At 39.5% G+C, this 22,023-nt stretch overlaps 2 protein-coding genes across 2 annotated transcripts; both read left to right on the top strand.

Annotated features, from left to right (window-relative positions):
• Positions 1-2,642: 2,642 nt before the first annotated feature.
• Positions 2,643-5,318, top strand: LOC134824831 (uncharacterized protein K02A2.6-like). The gene has a single exon (XM_063836806.1). It carries the CDS (start codon positions 2,643-2,645, stop codon positions 5,316-5,318), a length of 2,676 nt encoding a protein of 891 aa, XP_063692876.1.
• Positions 5,319-5,393: 75 nt separating this feature from the next.
• LOC134824830 (uncharacterized protein K02A2.6-like) lies at positions 5,394-6,248 on the top strand. Its single transcript, XM_063836805.1, has one exon. It carries the CDS (start codon positions 5,394-5,396, stop codon positions 6,246-6,248), a length of 855 nt encoding a protein of 284 aa, XP_063692875.1.
• The last annotated feature ends 15,775 nt before the right edge of the window (positions 6,249-22,023 follow it).

Genomic DNA, 22,023 nt, shown 5'->3' with positions numbered 1-22,023 from the left:
CTTCCTTATGCCTTAAAACCCATGTTTTATCGATACAATAAACATTTTGATCCTGTGGATTAATTAGTAACAGGTAACAAATGCACAGAAAAAACCATCGCACTTACATTGCATTCTTAACGGGTCGATTTCGAGTGACCAATAATCGTCGTGATGATATTTATACGTCATGCGTTCCTGATCATCATCAGCAATCAATGCAATGTAAGTGCGATGGTTTTTTCTGTGCATTTGTTTCCTGTTACTAATTAATCCACAGGATCAAAATGTTTATTGTATCGATAAAACATGGATTTTAAGGCATAAGGAAGCATTGTTGAGTTCTGAAACCAAGTTTAATCGATTTCTCGTGCAATTTTAGGTCAGGAGTGGTCATCAAAATAAATTTTGAACAAAGTCGATATTTTGGTAAATTTCTAGCTTTCTGTCAGAAAATAAATCTTCGTTCTATTAGGGGTGTTATATATGGTAATTTATTATGTATTAGTATGTAACTTATTTACTAATGTATATATTCCTTAGTCTCCTATGACCATAGTTGGTACAAGAATCAGTGGGTTTCATTTGTCAGATACAGTATATAAAAATGGCGACGAGCTATAAACGGACTTACAACGGCGGATCAGATTTTGATGAGTTTAGTGAACAATTCGAGTTATGGGTGAGCCTCAGAGAAGACTATATCGAGGAGTTACCGGTAAGAGAGAATTTTGCAAATGACGAATCGTTCAATACTCAAACAGGGTTGTATAATGCATGTGAACTGAAGAAACGCAAACAGTTTTTGACAGCGTTGGAGCCATCAGTCTATGCCGATATGAAAAACGTTGTGTATCCGCGTCAGTTAGTGCAAATTCCCTACACAGAACTGAAACAGTTAGTAAGAGATCATTTCTGTCCAAAGCCAACAGTGTCAACCGAACGTTTTACATTCAGTCGTATGAAGCAAGGAAACAATGAATCAGTGCAAGCTTATGTTTCAAGATTAAAATCTTGTGCGCAACGGAGTAACTTCACTGGTAATGTGTTCAACACAAGATGTCTTGAACAGTTTATTTCTGGATTGTTTTGCGATGATTTTCGGGACATGTTGTTAGCTGAGGACTGGGAAACGCTCACTTTTATTACTGCTGTAGAGAAAATTGTTACTAAAGAGCGTTCAAAGAGGGAGACTCAGATTGTTGGTAAGGATGCGGTAAAGCCGTCTACGTCCGGTGCAGCTGGTGTGAATCGTGTTAACAAGTGGAGGAAACCAGCAGGGGACTATTCTGGCAAGCAGCAAGGTAAAGGTAAGAAGCCTGGTAAACCTAAGTCAAATATAATTTGCAACAAGTGCAAATTGCCGGGACACATATTTAAAGATTGCAAAACGAGATGTTTTAAATGCAAAAGCGGGAAGTTGGTCGTTTAGCTCCGGACAGTCTATGCAACGTCTATGCAACGTCCGTGCAACAACAAAAGAACCGTCTATGCAACGTCTATGCAACGTCCCTGCACAATGAACACTCTATGCACACTCCCTGCACGGTCAGTCTATGCAACGTCTATGCAACGTCTATGCAACGTCCCTGCACAGTACCATATGAACACCGGCTACTAGCCGGCTACTAGCCGGCTAGTAGCCACTTTTGTAATAACAGCTCCTCAACTTCACATTAACAACCGGCTACTAACCGGCACTTGAAAAGTGGTCACTAGCCGGCTACTAACCGGCTACTAGCCGGCTAGTGACCACAAAGTGGCTACTAACCGGCTACTAAGCGGTCACTAGCCGGCTATTAGCCGAGCTCTAAAGCAGACCTATTAGTAGCCGGTTCTAAACCGGCTACTAGCCGGCACTTGAAAAGCGGTGACCGGTTAGTAGCCGGTTAGTAGCCACTTGGTGGTTACTAGCCGGTTAGTAGCCGGTTAGTAGCCGGCTAGTGACCGCTTTCTAAGTGCCGGCTAGTAGCCGGTTTGGAACCGGCTACTAGTAGGTCTGCTTTAGAGCTCGGCTAATAGCCGGCTAGTGACCGCTTAGTAGCCGGTTAGTAGCCACTTTGTGGTCACTAGCCGGCTAGTAGCCGGTTAGTAGCCGGCTAGTGACCACTTTTCAAGTGCCGGTTAGTAGCCGGTTGGTAATGTGAAGTTGAGGAGCTGTTATTACAAAAGTGGCTACTAGCCGGCTAGTAGCCGGCTAGTAGCCGGCTAGTAGCCGGTGTTCATATGGTACTGTGCAGGGACGTTGCATAGACGTTGCATAGACGTTGCATAGACGTTGCATAGACGTTGCATAGACGTTGCATAGACTGACCGTGCAGGGAGTGTGCATAGAGTGTTCATTGTGCAGGGACGTTGCATAGACGTTGCATAGACGGTTCTTTTGTTGTTGCATGGACGTTGCATAGACGTTGCATAGACTGTCCGGAGCTAAACGACCAAGTTGCCGCAAAAGCATGGGACACATTAAGAAGAATTGTGTAAATCATGTGCAACAAGTTGATCATGTAGATACTGGTTTTGATAACGATAGTAATATTGCAAATTGGGAACCTAATTCAATTCATATAGTTGATTCTATTAACCGAGTTGATTCTAATCCGAAACCTAGAGTTTCTGTTAAGTTAGATTTAGGTGATGTTCGTAAGTCTGTCAATGTATCTATGGAGTTTGACACAGGTTCCAGTGTTGCTTTGTGTTCGGAACGTTGGTTTGTACAGTCAGGTTTGTCTTGTGTGTTGTCTCCGCATCATCAGCTTCTTAAAGTAGCTAACGGTCAGTCCGAGGAAGCTAAGGGAAAGGCTACTGTTAATGTGACATTCAAAGGAAAGAGAATCCCTGGTTTAGACTTAGTGATTGTCAAAGGGAACTTTCCGGCTTTGTTTGGATGGAACTGGATAACAGCATTCCTGGGTAAGAGTTGGTTGAAAGATATACTGGAAAGATTCAACGCTGAGGGTAAGAGTAGTTTGTGTCAGTATGTTGTGCGAGAGGTTGAGTCAGTTGGTCTAGACCGTGAGTCCGTGTTGCAGGATCGTGTGTCTGTTGAGTGTGGCAGTGAGGTGTCGCATGGTGAGACCATGGACGAGTCAGTCAGTTTGGACCGTAAGTCTGTGTTGATGTCGCAGGAGCGTGTGTCCGTAAAGTGTGACAGTGTTTTGTCGCATGGTGAGACTGAGCAGCCTGATGTGTTGTGCAGTGTGAGCGAGAAGTCTGTTGTTCGTGTTAAAGACCCTAGCGAGGATGCTAAGGGAGTCAAAGACTTTGGTAGGAATACCAAGGGAGATCAGAGACTCGATGTAAGACTCATCGAGGATAAAGAAAGAAGAACAAAGACAAAGAATCAACCTGCAGCTACAGTTCTATTCAGAACTCTGGACCAGTTGAAACAGAGTGAAGTGTTCACTAGTGGTCTGGGACTTGTGGAAGGATTCAAAGCTCAACTGAGGATCAAAGACGACGCTACACCTATATCGTTGAAAGCTCGGATGTTACCGTTTGCTATAAAAGACAAGGTGAAAGAAGAACTCCAAAGAATGGTAGAAGACGGAATCTTAAAGAGTGTGGAAAGTTCTGAATGGGCAACGCCCATTGTTGTGGTTACCACAAAGCAAAAGATAAGGATCTGTGGTGATTACAAGTCAACAGTTAACAAGTGTCTCGCAGTGAAGCAGTATCCTATTCCTTCGTTAGAGGAATGTCTTCATGCAGTCAGAGGAGGTGTTGTGTTTACCGTGGTGGATATAGCCAAAGCGTACAACAATCTCGAGCTGAGGGAAGCAGATAAGACATTGACGACGTTAAACACACCTTTTGGACTCTACCGGTGGAATCGTTTATCTTATGGCGTATCAAGCTCGGGTGCTATTTTTCAGGAAGTAGTGGATGAAGCTCTCAAGGGAATACCGATGACTGCATGTCGGATTGATGACATCATCGTGTCTGGGAGAACAAAGCAGGAACACCTGGAAAACTTGAACCGTGTGATACAAATCTTGGAGAAGAAAGGGTTTAAATGCAACCGTAAGAAGAGCCAGTTCGAGAAAGAACAAGTTGTTTACTTGGGTCACGTTATATCGAAGGACGGTATTAGAACTGTGCAGAGTAAGGTGAAAGACTTACAAGCATCTAAAGTTCCAACGAACACGGAGGAGCTAGTCAGTTTTCTTGGAGCAGTTAACTATTATCGACGATTTCTACCAGATCTATCAACAGTAGTTGCACCACTAGATAGATTGAGGAGCAAAGATGTGTCTTGGAAGTGGACGAAGACGGAACAGAAGTCTTTTGACAAGTTGATTGAGATGCTAGGATCAGATCGAGTTTTGACTTATTATCAGCCGGAGTTGGAGCTAAAACTCGACACAGACGCATCTAGTGTTGGATTGGGCGCCGTGCTGAGCCATGTACTACCTTCAGGGGAGGAACGTCCAATAGAGTATGCTTCTAGGACTTTATCGTCAGCAGAGCGAAATTATGCTCAAATTGATAGAGAAGCGTTAGCGATTGTATGGGGGATCAAGAAGTTCAACATATACTTGTATGGACGGAAGTTTAAGCTGATCACCGACCACAGACCGCTCACTTATATCTTTGGAAAGAACAGACTTCCGCAGATGGCTTCAAGTAGAGTAAACCGATGGTCATTATTCCTATCAGAATATGATTATACAATTGAGTACCGGTCAACAAAGCAACATGCAAACTGTGATTTCTTATCCAGATTACCGTGCAGTAAATCTGTGAAAACTTCAGAAGTTCAAGATGATCTAGCTGAGATATTTGCTGTTACTCTGGAGGATGCTTACATTGACGCAGAGCTGATTGCGAGGGAAATTAGAAAAGACCTTGTTTTGAGTAAGGTATTTGGTTACATTCATGAGGGATGGCCAAGTAACTTGAAAGCAGAGGGGGATATGCAAGCATTCTGGAACAGAAGAGATGAGTTAGCATTGGAACTTAACTGTATTACCTGGGGAACGAGAGTGGTGATACCTGCACAGTTAAGAGGTCATGTCATGAAGATCTTACACAGCACGCACATTGGAATGTGTGGTATGAAATCGATAGCTAGAAGCTATGTGTATTGGCCGAGAATAGACGCGGATATTGAAAACACATGTAAAACATGTGATAGTTGTGGAAAGTATGGTAACTCAAAACCTAGAGTCGCTGATCATCCCTGGAATCAACCAACCGGACCATGGCAGCGGGTTCATGTGGATTATGCAGGACCGTTCATGAACAGCATGTGGTTAGTATTGCAAGATGCTTACAGCAAATGGCCGGAAGTTATCAGGATGAACAGTTCAACAGCTCATGCTACCGTGAAAGCGTAACATACGATATTTTCTAGAACAGGATATCCTTGTGTACTGGTTTCTGACAATGGAACACATTTCAAGAACCAGGAAATGAGCGAGTTTACCGAGAAACACAGGATCAAACATCTGTTTATTCCAATCTACAGCCCTAAGACAAACGGGATTGTTGAAAGGTTTAACGGAACATTCAAGAAAGCGCTGAAAAAGATGCGGGAAACTAATAGGGATTTGGACGAATGTTTAGCAGAGTTTCTAATCTCCTACAGGAACTGCCCTCATACGGTGACAAATACCCCACCCGCAGTTCTAATGTACGGTAGAACATTACGTTCTAACCTGCACGCATTAAAGCCATCGGATCAACAGAAATTGAAATCTTTACACCCCGACAAGGAACAGAAACTTCTAAATGAAAAGAGGAGAGAGTTTGTGGATAATCAAGACGTCTGGATTCAAGCTACTAACGATAAGACTTGGGAGAAAGCTAAGATATTACAGAGAGTTGGTACGTCGAATGTATACGATGTGGTATACAGAAACAGAGTGATCCAGAAACACGCTGATTCGATAAAAGAGAGAGTAAAAGATGTGTTAAGAAGATCTACAACTGTACCGGACAATGATCACCAGGTTAGAGTTGTGCCGTTTGTACCTGTTGTGGAACCTGTGTTATCTGAGATTGCTGGACCAGTAGTAAGTCCATTGGTTGTGAGTACACCTGAATCTGTGATTACAGCTGAACCAGTTTTTAGAGAACCTGATATTTTAACCGATAGTTTACCTAGTAGAAGTTCTGATATTTCGAATAGAGAGAATGTAAACAGTACACCAGTTAATGTTGATAATCGTAATGTGACAGATGATATTATACCGTTACGTGTTAGTCTTCGATCTAAGCCGAAAGTTGATTATAAGTTACTTGCTGGTTTCAAGAAAACAGCATGATGAACTTAAGAGTTGTTTTTAAAATATTTAGTCCAGTATGATAATTGTTCACTGGCAGTGAAATAATTGTTTTTGATGATTTGGTATTTACTTTATGTTGAGCGCGAAATTATTTTCAGAATACAGACTAGCCAGTTAGTAATCTTTTGTACGTGCGCGGCTTATTTTAATATATAATTTAACACGAGGTAAATGAACACGAGGTATATAATTTAATCTTTGTTGTTTATGTCAAGTGGTTTGAAAATAGAAGGGGAGGTGTTATATATGGTAATTTATTATGTATTATTATGTAACTTATTTACTAATGTATATATTCCTTAGTCTCCTATGACCATAGTTGGTACAAGAATCAGTGGGTTTCATTTGTCAGATACAGTATATAAAACGAACAATATTTGTAACACTTGAATTCAGGTATTCCCGCTCTCGGCACATCTTACCCTTGCTTTTCACGAAAACGTACTACCTTACTGCCTTAATCCAGTTGGCTGCATGATTTGACCTCTGACCCAACACAGATTCAGGTATAGAACTTGACGATGAAGGTCTGAACCTCCTTAACTTCCCAGATTGAACAAGATGGGTTGCATTTAACCGAATATGGCCATATCCGAATTCATCGAAATTAACCTAATTTAGTTAATGCATTAATTGGTTTTTGTCAGTTATTAGAATATATATTCGCATATATCCACACTATATTTACATTACACGTTCAACGTGATATCATTATCAGTGCAGTGTGTACAACACCAACTACACCGATCAATTGCCAATCGCTCTACCAGGTAGAGCAAGACACGCGAAATGTCGAGGTTCTGGGATCATTCCCCAGTTGTCCCTAGTTTTTCAGAATTAATCATCACATATAGAGCTATAGACAGCATGAGAGTAGGCCTGGCCATCTCGAAGTGATAATAATAATTAAATGTTTCGCAGATTGGCAATTGATCGGTGTAGTTGGTGTTGTACACACTGCACTGATAATGATATCACGTTGAACGTGTAATGTAAATATAGTGTGGATATATGCGAATATATATTCTAATAACTGATAAATGATATTCCGCACAAAGCATGAAATTGTGCTGTATATGAGTGGTGATTTCGCTCTGAGAATCAGGGTCAGAAGCTCAATTGGTAGAGCAAGACACGCGAAATGTCGAGGTTCTGGGAACATTCCCCAGTTGTCCCTAGTTTTTCAGAATTAATCATCACCTATAGACAGCATGAGAGTAGTCAGTAGGCCCTGCCATCTCGAAGTGATAATAATAATTTGTTTTTGGGTACAATGTTTTCGTTTGAATGCACATGAAGCGTATCTAGCAGCGTAGTGTAATGCACATGAAGCGTATCTAGCAGCATAGTGTAATGCACATGAAGCGTATCTAGCAGGAGTGTAATGCACATGAAGCGTATCTAGCAGGAGTGTAATGCACATGAAGCGTTTCTAGCAGCATAGTGTAATGCACATGAAGCGTTTCTAGCAGCATAATGTAATGCACATGAAGCGTATCTAGCAGCATAGTGTAATGCAAATGAAGCGTTTCTAGCAGCATAGTGTAATGCACATGAAGCGTATCTAGCAGCATAGTGTAATGCACATGAAGCGTATCTAGCAGCCTAGTGTAATGCACATGAAGCGTTTCTAGCAGCATAGTGTAATGCACATGAAGCGTATCTAGCAGCATAGTGTAATGCACATGAAGCGTATCTAGCAGCATAGTGTAGTGCACATGAAGCGTTTCTAGCAGCAGTGTAATGCACATGAAGCGTATCTAGCAGCAGTGTAATGCACATGAAGCGTATCTAGCAGCCTAGTGTAATGCACATGAAGCGTATCTAGCAGCCTAGTGTAATGCACATGAAGCGTATCTAGCAGCAGTGTAATGCACATGAAGCGTTTCTAGCAGCATAGTGTAAATATATTTTCAGATTTTAAGAGGACCTGATCACAAGCTGAAGAATATACTGAACTGTAACTTTATAATGTTTTCTAAACAACGATTAACTACCGTTAGATGTCTTTGTGATGTAAGTTACATCCAACACTTAAATTTACTACTCGTCTTGACAAAAAACACACGTCTTTTTGTGTTTCACACAAATAATTTGTCATGTCACGTCTTGTAGTTGACTTGTTGGGTTGTTTGCTGGTTTAAAATGTCGCTTGCTATTACTTAGCTCCCTCACTAAGTCCCCAAATCAACTAAATAATACAACAAAGTTTCCGAAAATTTAGGATAGAATTAGAAAGTACAAGCGAGTAAGAACCGCCACGGATGAGCAGATGACAAGACTGATTTTGAAAACAGCTAACATTTTAGTGTCAGTCCTCTGTTTGCAGGTCACCTGTGTTGTAGCCATATCTCACTGTAACCCCACTATTAACGGGTAAGTTACCTGCAATATTTGGTATTTCCTCCTTGTTTCTGTTTGCTACAGTGAAACCCAGATTTACAGCGGGAAAGGAAACATTCATGGTAAATCGTGGTTTATTATCATAAGAATTCAGCATTTAGTTGTAACCTATGTCACCACTAATTATCTATCTTATTTATTGAGTTATTGTAGAGTAAAAACCAGAATGTAACAATTACAGACTCTAGGATGACAACTCTCGTCCACAATTATAATCTGCTGTTCGCTGGCTTCAATATTATGTCTTTAATCTTAACGTTTGCATTAGTTTATTAATTGTCGAGGATATTTCTACCTTGATAACAACTCAGTGTGAAAGGAGCATGCAGGCTGACACTCGCCAACTTCACGATGGCGGGTGCACACAGCGCGGGTTCAGGCGCGTACGGACACCTGGAATATATCCCCGGACTACGCGCGCCGGACTGTAGAACTCGGAACCAGGATAGGAGCTTTTCAAAGATGCTGCAGTCAGGTTTGTGGGGTCATACTGTTGTCAGGTGAGCTTTGTGGGGTCATAATGTTGTCAGATGACTTGATGGGGTTATTATGTTGTCAGACTCAGGTGACTTGATGGGGTCATAATATTGTCGGGTGACTTGATGGGGTCATAATGTTGTCATTCTGATCGCCCAACGAATTTAAGCATTGTCCCCAAAGATGTTGGTTACCAAAGTAAACTCTGTCAAGGACGGTATATTTATATCTCAATGCTGCGAGTTGAAATTGTAAGATAAACTTTCATTATTCTATGAAACGATTAGGTGTGATTTTGAAAGATAGGAAAATTTCTAATCTAAGTCCAGATTCTGACAAGATTTTCTTCAGGAGTCAGGTACTTCGAGCTAAAGGTGTGATACCATCACCGCGTCAGAATTCCACATCCAGAAAGTTTTATATTTCCTCCCAGATGCGTTTTTTCTAAATTCTGTGGCCCAATCGCTTCGCTCGCAAGTTTGCCTTTTTTTCTGTGGCCCGCTCGTTTCGCTCGCAAATTTTTAACACTGAACCAATTCACGAGCAAGGCGAGTGCATACTGCCCGCCACAGGCAAAAAAATTTGAATTTTGTAAAGTTGTAAAAGCATAAAAGCCATGGAAGCAATTTTGTTATATAGAGGTCTATTTGAAACACTATTACCAATGATTTTGATTTTGAACGAAAAATTTATATCGAATATATTATATTATCGTTACAGTGAGCACACAAATATCATGTATGTAATGAAATGGCCTTCAAGTCGGGGAAGGCCAGCCCCAATGTTGATATTGAGCACTTGAGTGAGAAACCAAGTCTTGTAAATACCTTACAAGACATATTTATGGCGGCCTAATTTGCGACGACCGAAATTTTGGCGGACCGAAAATATGGCGAAATTGAACAAAAACTGTCAAATTTCGGACGTCACAGAAAATAAGGGTATTTTTCATCATTTTTTGTGACAGTAAGCAGTAAGGAAATTTCTGAAATTCGGTAAAATCATGTTCAAACTTAGTCTGACTTTCATGTTAGCACATACATGTATTTTAATGCAAATTTAAACTGTATTGCTTGACATTCAATTCGTCATTGGTGTGGTGATAATTTGTCCCAAGATGCCAGAATTTATTTATTTATTTTACTTGATATTACTTTTTAGAAACAAAATAAAGCAGTGAAGGCACAGTCATTGAAATAAGCTAAAATATAATGCGACGCGGATTCTATTACGACGACCGAAATTTTGGCGGTTCGAAAATATGGCGAAATTTTCGGAAAACCGCCACATTTCGTACGTTATAAATGGGGTCCGGACTCTAGGGCGTAAGACTCTAGGGCGTAAGACTCTAGGGTCTTAGGGTTAGGGTTAGGGTTAGGGTTAGGGTTAGGGTTAGGGTTAGGGTTTGGGTTTGGGTTAGGGTTAGGGTTAGGGTTAGGATAAGGGTTAGGGTTAGGGTTAGGGTGATGGTTAGGGTTAGGGCGCCGCCCTAAAGTCTCACGCCCTAGAGTCTTACGCCCTAGAGTCCCGGACCCGTTATAAATATGTCTTGTAAGGTAGACAAATTTCAAAATATTTCACTGTGTTCCAAAACTGACAGGATGTTCCTCTTTGATTTTTACACAGTCGAAATATTTTCTTCAAAAATTTCCTCAATGATCAATCAATTTGTCTTTATTCCAAAAAATTATTTTGAATTTAGGAGTAACTTCTCGAAAATTTCCTCTTTTACCTCCCGTTTTTTCCTCCCAAAAAAATTTCCTCCCAGTATGCCTGGCAAGATGGCGTGTTTCTGGATGTGGGGTCAGAATAAAAGCAACTACAATTATTGAGGAATTTGAGGTACATACCTTGCTACTTTATTGAACTAGATCATGGTGTTTTGTTGAACTAGATAGTTTAGTGTAATTAACCAATAACCATGTTCATGAATTATGATCATTAAGGGGGCGGGGGGGGGGGGGGGTTCACCCTGATTTTTTTCAGACACATTTCTATTTAACTTCAACGCTTTAATGCTTTGGTATAGCGCGTGCCCAGTATTCTGAAGTCATATGCGAGGTGAAAAACGACAGAGCTACGCGAGTTTTGATAAAATCGTAAATTTATATAAAGCAATAGTGCTTATTACTTTATTGGAGCTATCAATGGTACAATAACACTTATTACGTATTTTATTCAACGAAAATAAAATACGCCGTATTTAACGTATTTTTGATATTTTATAAAATTCGTAAAATACGTATTCTTCAACTCTGATTTTTTGTGAAACTTGGTTTCGAGATAGCAGTTGACTAACAAAATAGGACCGGTGAGCCAAAACAAGCCAAAAACCATATGACCATATTTGGGCATACGCACCTAATTTGATCGATTTTGGCCCATGAATTGGTCAAATATCAATATTTTTGAATGAAACCAACTTTATATGGAAGGTAAGCCTATACTACACATTCTCTATGATTATCAGCTCAGTATCTACCTAACTGTGGATTCAGTGTTCAAATAATCGCAAAACATGAACAAAATTGCCCATATCTCAGTTCGCGATATTTGCAAAACTGATTTCGCTAGGACTGATGATCTTAGATTTTACTTTTCTGTTCTGAAATATCATTTGTAGATTTATAACCTACCAAGATGCGCACCGAGTTGGACTCGTCGACGGTCTTGATAATAATATTTGAAACAAATATTTTACCAGTATCACCCGTTAAAAAAACCATTAGTAGCTTCAACAGGTGGAGGAATTAGCTTTTTCTAGAGGGGAGACCTTGCTATTTTATAAAAACAAATTTTGTAATTATTAAGGGTCGATGCCCTAAAAGCACAGGTGTGGTTATAATCGTTGATTTTAGCAGGTGCAGCTCAACTCCATCGAAGAGCAAATAAAGCGATGATAATCATAAGGACCGATGATCTTAGATTTTATTTTTCTGTTCTGATATATCATTTGTAGCTTTAACAGGTGGAGGAATTCCATTCAACAAAATAATAACAGCAAAATAGCTTCTGGTGACGGAAAACAATGATAATTATAAGCTTATAAGGACTGTCCGCCGTCCGGGGAAAAATAGCTCTTTAAAAGTGACAAGATATTATAACAAGGGTTATTTTTTCGGTTGGAATTGCGAGGTGTTGCTGATAGCTTGAACTGTACGATCTGAAATTAATTTATATTTTCTTGACAAAATTTATTTATTTCTAAATTTTAGACAAGACGGGGCATTCCATAACTCAACAGCGACGTGGATAAGAGTGACTACTACATATTGAAATTATTACTTGCACTTATTTGAATTGGGGGTCTCTGGGACCTTTCTAACCCAAAACATCACGACGCACCCATATTTTCGCTGATTTGCAAATACGGTTTTTTCACCCCTATTGAAGTGCCTCCCAAACGGTAGAAACAAATTTTTAGAGTGTTCAAAATCTGCTCTAGTTAGTTGTGCCCATAAAAACTACCTTGAACATTCTTTGGAGTGGGGAAACCTAAATATTAACCACAACACCTGAGCGAGACGAGCTATTTAGCAGTACAAACTATTTAGTGTATTTTATGTAGTAAACAGAGACGAGCTATTTAGCAGTACAAAATAAATTTAGTGTATATTATGTAGTAAACAGAGACGTGCTATTTAGCAGTACAAACTATTTAGTGTATTTTATGTAGTAAACAGAGACGAGCTATTTAGCAGTAAAAACTATTTAGTGTATTTTATGTAGTAAACAGAGACGTGCTATTTAGCAGTAAAAACTATTTAGTGTATTTTATGTAGTAAACAGAGACGAGCTATTTAGCAGTAAAAACTATTTAGTGTATTTTATGTAGTAAACAGAGACGTGCTATTTAGCAGTAAAAACTATTTAGTGTATTTTATGTAGTAAACAGAGACGAGCTATTTAGCAGTACAAACTATTTAGTGTATTTTATGTAGTAAACAGAGACGAGCTATTTAGCAGTACAAACTATTTAGTGTATTTTATGTAGTAAACAGAGACGAGCTATTTAGCAGTACAAACTATTTAGTGTATTTTATGTAGTAAACAGAGACGTGCTATTTAGCAGTAAAAACTATTTAGTGTACTTTATCTAGTAAAAATCGCGACACCGTGATAATGAATTATTGTTGTTTATAAATAAGTTTCATGCAAAGTTACAACAAAGTCTTTATGTTATGTATCCTGGGTTTGGACAGGATATTACCCGCTTAAAATACTTCCATCACGTTACATGATACTCAATAAATGTAATAGATTTTTTTCCTACTATTGCCGAAGGCAAAAAGATCGTAGGGAATAAGTAGAGGAAGCGTCGGTTATGCTGCGTGCGACGCTAGCCATGTGTTAATTAATTGAAGTGAAGTTCCTCCTTCGCAAAGTTATTTTCCGCAATTTTCTGGATTCATTTATTGTTGATGCGCGGCGCTGCATTGGTCAAATAAATCGTCAATTTTTACCATGCATGTGAATATGGTGCACTTTTTCTCCAGTCACGCTTTTCACTTAAAAGAATTAATGGTACATGGCAGGGAAAATTGATCGTGTGTGGTTTAACCGCGGCGAAATTCTTGTTAGTGTTGTAATTAGTTAAAAACTAATTATTATGGCTTATTTTGGACTTCTATTGTTAGGCATCAAGTACGGTGTGATATAACAATGCGGATAATCTTGCTGCTATCCCTTCTGATTATTGAGAATGCTGCTGAGGATCTAGATGAAGGTAGGATCACCATTCACAATGGTTTTGTTTACACATCTTTATATTTTTGCAGTCAGATAATATTTGTGAAGTGATATTTTAATCAAATGAAATGTCAAAACGTGTACGTAAGATGAACTATCGTACGTAAGATGAACTATCGACCCAATATTATATAATATATTCATAACACAACAATCGTAAAGTAATTGCTTTAGTTGATAATATTTTACTCATGATACTACAATCATAAGTAAAATATTATCAACAAAGCAATTACTTTATTTTTATCTACCAACTGATGTACTGTAATCTACTTTAAGATAATAACGTTGTAATAACAACAGGCTGGGTAGCAGTACAACATGATGAATATATAGACTTCAATCTGGAGCAGTATTCTCTTGAAATAAAGACTGATAGCTGGCTAGGGAGTGAAGATACAGTGTATGTGAGGTTCTTAACTTCACAGGAAGACTATGCAGGAGGACTCAAGCTCTTCTTCACCCCCTCTCCTCAGTACCGTATCCGGCGTTGCAGCTCGGACCGCACTAACTTCCTTACTGACCTACCTACTGCAAGAGACAAGGTATGGAGGGTAACGTTAACTAGAACCTCAGGTATCAGACTAGTGGTACACTGTAACGAGGTGGAGGTGATCAACACCCTGATGTCAGACACAACGTGTAGTGACAGTGACTGGAGCATTTACTTCAGCAGGAGCAGGAGCATTGCAAAGATAAAGTTCTATTCCTCTGACACTGCCTCTAATTTCTACAGACCTCTAACAGGTAACTTGGTAGTCGAAGAACTAAAATCTAAGAATTAAGATACGAAGATAATTATGTAGATTCAGATTGTAATACGTCCATAATAGTTTAATGTGCCTGTGAACTGCATAGAAATTTTTATTGGTAGTTAGTATCTAGCACTGTATAAAACATTATGTGAACTGTCAAACTTTTTTAAACAAATTACTAACGGCAATATTTGTACAGTGATATGTACTGGACTGAAGGCTGAGTGGACGAGTACGATTGAGACAGCAGCCAATTTTCCAGTAGACCCAGGCATCGTCGTGGAAGTGACTTGTTCTGACCCAGAAGCTCTCAACATAGGGAGCAATGAAGTGACTTGCACGATAGGGAAAGAATTCACCTTCTCAAAAGAGCCTTGTTGCTTCAACCTAGGTAAATCATAATAATAATATTCGTTATGTACATACAAATCTCCATCAGTTTAATCTCCATTATAATTGAAAGGTATCAATGAAAGGTATAATTGAAGGGTATCATTACATCGTGAATTCACTTACTTAAAAGAACCTAGTTGTTCAGGTATAATAATAATAATATTATTTATTTGCTAAGTCATTTAATATGCATTTTGTGTTTGTTTCTCCCGTTTTTCTTCCCTTGCGTTGCAAGCAACAGACTGACCTGCTGGAGAAAACTAACCCTGAGCACAGGCATCGCAGTTCCTGGCACATCATCAGGCAACTAACATCTTCCGACACTGTGCCATACTGCAAAGTGCCAGGAGGCACTACCGAAGAACGGCTCAACATCTGGTTCGAGCACTTCAAGTCCCTTCTCGGCACAGAACAGCCTCCGCCGGACCTCACCCTCCCCTTCTTCAACCAGCGAGTCTCTGACACCCTGCCCATCAGCTGCTCATCCTTCAGCATGTCAGAACTCGACACGGTTCTGAAGTCCGCCAAATCCTCCAAGTCACCCGGTCTGGATAGCATCCCTCCCTCAGTCTGGAAGCTTCCCCAGCTACGTGAAAACCTCCTCGGATTCTGTAACAAAGCACTCATGGATGGTGTGATCCCTCAAGCCTGGAAAACGGCCTCAATCATTCCTATCCCCAAAAAGGGTGATCTTACTAATCCAGGAAACTACCGTGGCATTTCACTGGCACCGGTTGCAGCGAAAGTTTTTAACAAGCTCATCCTCAACCGGATCTACCCATTCATTGATCCCCTCTTGCGACCAAACCAAAATGGTTTCCGTAGTGGAAGATCCACACTCCCACAGGTTCTTGCCCTACGTCGTATACTCGAGGAATGCAAGATCGGAAATCGCTCAGCCGCAATTGTGTTTGTCGATTTTTCGAAAGCGTTCGACAGCATTAACCGGGATGCCCTTTTCCACATCCTCTCCCTCTACGGTATCCCTGCTCCTCTTGTAGATGCTATCAGGCTTCTTTATGACTCATCGTTCTCTCGTGTCCAGACCATCGACGGCCTTACTGACTTTTTTAGGACACTTATTGGAGTTCTCCAAGGGGACACTCTAGCACCCTTTCTCTTCATCATCGTCCTTGACTATGTCCTCAGAAGCTGCATGGGTGAAGAATTCGGTCTTACCATCGTGCCTAGGAAAAGTCGAAGAGTGCCTGCGGTCAAAATCACAGACCTTGACTTTGCTGATGATTTGGCCTTAATGTCAGACACCATAGAGCAAGTCCAACTTCTGCTGACAGACCTTGAAAATGCAGCCGCACAAGTTGGTCTTGCTATGAATGCTTCTAAGACCGAGTTCATGACCATCAACATCCCTGACACTGTCGACTTACATTCCATCTCAGGCCGCCAGATTAAACAGGTTGATGACTTTAAATACCTCGGCTCTTTCATTGCGGACAGTAGAAAGGATTTCAACACAAGGAAAGGAATGGCCTGGTCAGCCTGTATTAAACTGCAAAAAGTCTGGTCCTCTGGCATTTCCGAACAACTGAAAGTCAAGTTCTTTAGAGCCTGTGTTGAACCAGTATTGCTCTATGGATCAGAGACATGGACCATAAACAAGCAGCTCGAGAAGCGCCTCAACGGATGCTACACCCGTCTTTTAATGAAGGCCAAGAACATCTCGTGGAAGAAACATCCAACCCTCAAGCAGATCTATGGCAACCTTCCATCTATTGCCTCAGTGGTTGCGTCGAGGCGTTCCAGATTTGCTGGGCATTGCATGAGAGCTTCTGACCAAGTTATCTCCACTATCCTCCCCTGGCGACTTGCCCAATCCGGCCGTGGAAGGAGACCACTCACCTTCCTGGACGTAGTAGCTCGTGACACTGGGCTCCAGTTAGACGACCTTCGAACTGTTATGTGCGATCGAGACGTGTGGAGGCAGACAGTGAATGGGATTTCGATTGAGGATCGCCCAAAGTAAAAAGTAAGCGTTGCAAGCCCTGTCTCTTGTAAAAACAACCACTTTTGTAGATACACACACTCTCTACGCCTTTATCCTCTGGTCCCTAGGGTCAACTGACTCCGGGCCAGAGGAAAATTACCGATTGCCAAGGTTTGATGCCTAGGCAGTCGAGACCTATTATTGAGACCAGATATAATATTAATTATATTTAAACATTTCACGTGTCAGGAACAGTGCGTCACATCCCACCATAATCAACATCAGCTAGATACATTACTATACATTACTACATCCCACCATAATCAACATCAGCTATACATTACTATACATTACTACATCCCACCATAACCAACATCAGCTATACAATACTATACATTACTACATCCCACCATAATCAACATCAGCTATACATTACTATACATAACTACACCCCACCATAATCAACATCAGATATACAATACTATACATTACTACATCCCACCATAATCAACATCAGCTATACATTACTATACATAACTACATCCCACCATAATCAACATCAGCTATACATTACTACATCCCACCATAATCAACATCAGCTATACATTACTATACATTACTACATCCCACCATAATCAACATCAGCTATACATTACTTTACATTACTACATCCCACCATAATCAACGTCAGCTATACATTACTTTACATTACTACATCCCACCATAATCAACATCAGCTATACATTACTATATATATATTAAATATACAGGGTGGGCCAAAAGTCAGTACCCATACGTTAGCCTTTATAGCTCAGTCACTGACTGCCCAATTGAAATAATTCTTTCTGGTATGACTTAATACCACCACTGGTTCGAGGAATTTGTCAACTCGAAAAATATTCGTGTTCATTTTTTTCAAATGAAGGTTCACTTTCGCATTTATTTGATAATTTGGATAGTCGGATCGAGCTAAATTTTACTGAATTGTGTTTGGCCATTTGAATTACGTTTGTCCTGGAAAAATTAGAGTTATAGCTTCTCAGATGACCGAGATACGAAGCATAACGAGTTTATTCATTACATGTGATCAGGTGATTGGCTTACCTAATCACGTGATAAGGTGACCCCCGTTAACCACCCCCTTAAACTTTATGGGAATTGTTAAGGCTGCCCAATTAAGGTGTCGTGTCACGGTGTCACATAATCACCCAATCAATTTTGCTAACGAGATACAAAAAATGCTTGATATCTTCGTCATTTCTAATCCATTTCACATATTTTTTCAGATAAGATGCAAAATGTAATAATCTACCGTCTCAGAAAAAATTAGGAGTCCAACATGTTCAAAGAGAACAATATAGGTGCTTTAATATTGAATGGGCGTGGTCTAAAATATTCGAATTTTCAAATTTTGGCGACGGAATCCTCGAACAAGTAGGTACAGTATGCCATCTGCAAAGCAACAACTCTCAAATATAAAACACGGCGGATGTATAAGACCCAACGTATGGGTACTGACTTTTGGCCCACCCTGGGCCAAGTATATATAATATATATATATATATATATTTGTACATAATTGTGGGTGGCGTCGTCTGCTTACAGTGCTCAATCGGCAAGCCGAGAGCTAGATACAAAATGAAACGACCGGTTGAGTCAGACAAATGTTTCAATCATGTTTCAAAATGATTGAAACATTTGTCTGACTCAACCGGTCGTTTCATTTTGTATATTTGTACATATATATATAACCATAATTCATAAAACTCTAAGTTCTCTTGTTCATGTTCATGTGTCGCTTTAGATGGGTTGAACTGAATCTTTGGATTTTGAGTTATTTTTGACTATAAAGCTATGAATAAATTTCTAGTTACTATTATTATTATTATTATTTACTAGAGCTCAATCCAAACACATGCACACGGAAAAATGTTGTTGGGTTTAACACGATGGCATAATATAGTTTTTGAAACAATGGGGAAAAGGGGAAAGAATAGAAAATCAGGTAGTACGGTTAATTTGGGTCCTACTTAACTATGAATTGATTAACTTAGATATCAATTAAAAGTGAACAAGGTAACGAGAAAAATACGTACCTGCTCAGTATCTCTGATATATATTATTATTATTATTTACCTTTTTGAATACTTATCTTGCACGTTTCAAGGATAATTTGGAACAAAATTTATAACATATAATAATAATAAAGTCTTGTCGTCATCTTCTTACAGCGTTCGATGTCTGTGTGAAGGTAAAATGGTGACATCCTCTGATCCTCTGGATCAGGCAGATAAGAGGTCGAGTGTTATTGGGATTACTTCTGTAGTAGAACCTTAGTACTGCTGTACAACTACTACAATATTTTTAACACTTGAATTCAGGTATAGAACTTGACGATGAAGGTCTGAACCTCCTTAACATCCCAGATTGAACAAGATGGGTTGCATTTAAACGAATATGGCCATATCCGAATTCATCGAAATTAACCTAATTTAATTTATACATTAATTGGTTTTTGGGTACAATGTTTTCGTTTGAATGCACATGAAGCGTATCTAGCAGCATAGTGTAATGCACATGAAGCGTATCTAGCAGCATAGTGTAATGCACATGAAGCGTATCTAGCAGCATATTGTAATGCACATGAAATGTATCTAGCAGCATAGTGTAATGCACATGAAGCGTATCTAGCAGCAGTGTAATGCACATGAAGCGTATCTAGCAGCCTAGTGTAATGCACATGAAGCGTATCTAGCAGCAGTGTAATGCACATGAAGCATATCTAGCAGCATAGTGTAATGCACACGAAGCGTATCTAGCAGCCTAGTGTAATGCACATGAAGCGTATCTAGCAGCAGTGTAATGCACATGAAGCATATCTAGCAGCCTAGTGTAATTCACATGAAGCGTATCTAGCAGCAGTGTATTGCACATGAAACGTTTCTAGCAGCATAGTGTAATGCACATGAAGCGTATCTAGCAGCATAGTGTAATGCACATGAAGCGTATCTAGCAGCAGTGTAATGCACATGAAGCGTATCTAGCAGCCTAGTGTAATGCACATGAAGCGTATCTAGCAGCAGTGTAATGCACATGAAGCATATCTAGCAGCATAGTGTAATGCACACGAAGCGTATCTAGCAGCCTAGTGTAATGCACATGAAGCGTATCTAGCAGCAGTGTAATGCACATGAAGCATATCTAGCAGCCTAGTGTAATTCACATGAAGCGTATCTAGCAGCAGTGTATTGCACATGAAACGTTTCTAGCAGCATAGTGTAATGCACATGAAGCATATCTAGCAGCCTAGTGTAATGCACATGAAGCGTATCTAGCAGCAGTGTAATGCACATGAAGCGTTTCTAGCAGCATAGTGTAAATATATTTTCAGATTTTAAGAGGACCTGATCACAAGCTGAAGAATATACTGAACTGTAACTTTATAATGTTTTCTAAACAACGATTAACTACCGTTAGATGTCTTTGTGATGTACCCTACTCGGGATTATTATGACCGGGATAAAGTGGTGGGTTTAGGGTAATTTCGCCATATTTTTCCCGAACCACATTTTCACCGGTCGTTAATAAACCCGCCTACTCAGCTTTTAGGGTTCCCAAGGGGTATGGGTGCTCATATTTTAATCGTTGTCTTATATTCACTAAAGAAGACTATTGGGACACTTGTTGTAGGTTTTTCGACTTCATTTGGCTAAAATTGCAAAAAATTCACCTTTTTGCCCAATTCTTGTCATATATCCTTATTGTCAAATTTGATTTAAATAGGCCAATTTTTAATTTCTTAGGTATTGACTATCTCTACATAATGAAATAGGACTCAAAGTAAAAGTAACAGTTAAATTAAAACTTGAATTAATTAAACTGATGAAAGGGATGATCCAGATGAAGATAACGAAGATGATTACAACTTATTGGAAGACTAAACAGCTCTCCCTTTATCTTAATATCGATATGGTTGTTACGCTTCAAATGTTAAAAATTATTTTCCATCTAGTTTGATTAACCACGAGTCATTATTTCTGTCTACTTTCAACAATTATTGATAATTCGACTTGTTTCACAAGTTTTAGCAATGCGAAAATTTCTAAACTTGCTTATCTCTAATAAGGAAATTTACATCTGAGACAAAATTTTTGAATCTAAAATTGAAAGGTTGGACACCGGTAAAATGGCGACCGGGAAAATGTGGTGGGTTTTGAGCAATTTCGCCATATTTTTCCCGAACCATATTTTAACCGGTCGTTAATAAACCCGTCGTAATAATCCCGAGTAAGGTAAGTTACAGTCAACACTTAAAGTTACTACTCGTCTTGACAAAAAACACACGTCTTTTTGTGTTTCACACAAATAATTTGTCATGTCACGTCTTGTAATTGACTTATTGGATTGTTTGCTGGTTTAAAATGTTGCTTGCTATTACTAAGCTCCCTCACTAAGTCCCCAAATCAAATAAATAATACAACAAAGTTTCCGAAAATTTAGGATAGAATTAGAAAGTACAAGCGAGTAAGAACCTCCACGGATGAGCAGATGACAAGACTGATTTTGAAAACAGCTAACATTTTAGTGTCAGTCCTCTGTTTGCAGGTCACCTGTGTTGTAGCCATATCTCACTGTTCCCCCACTATTAACGGGTAAGTTACCTGCAATATTTGGTATTTCCTCCTTGTTTCTGTTTACTACAGTGAAACCCAGATTTACAGCGGGAAAGGAAACAGTCATGGTAAATCGTGGTTTATTATCATAAGAATTCAGCATTTAGTTGTAACCTATGTCACCACTAATTATCTATCTTATTTATTGAGTTATTGTAGAGTAAGAACCAGAATGTATCGATTACAGACTCTATGATGACAACTCTCGTCCACAATTATAAACTGCTGTTCGCTGGCTTCAATATTATGATTTTTTAAAATCTTAACGTCTGCATTAGTTTACTAATTGTCGAGGATATTTCTACCTTGATAACAACTCAGTGTGAAAGGAGCATGCAGGCTGAAACTCACCAACTTCA

This window comes from Bolinopsis microptera, chromosome 13 (assembly GCF_026151205.1).
Source record: "Bolinopsis microptera isolate Bmic1 chromosome 13, MBARI_Bmic_1.0, whole genome shotgun sequence".
In the NCBI taxonomy this organism is placed as follows: domain Eukaryota; kingdom Metazoa; phylum Ctenophora; class Tentaculata; order Lobata; family Bolinopsidae; genus Bolinopsis; species Bolinopsis microptera.
Note: the sequence above shows the minus strand (reverse complement) of the source record. Positions and strands in the feature narration are given on the sequence as shown.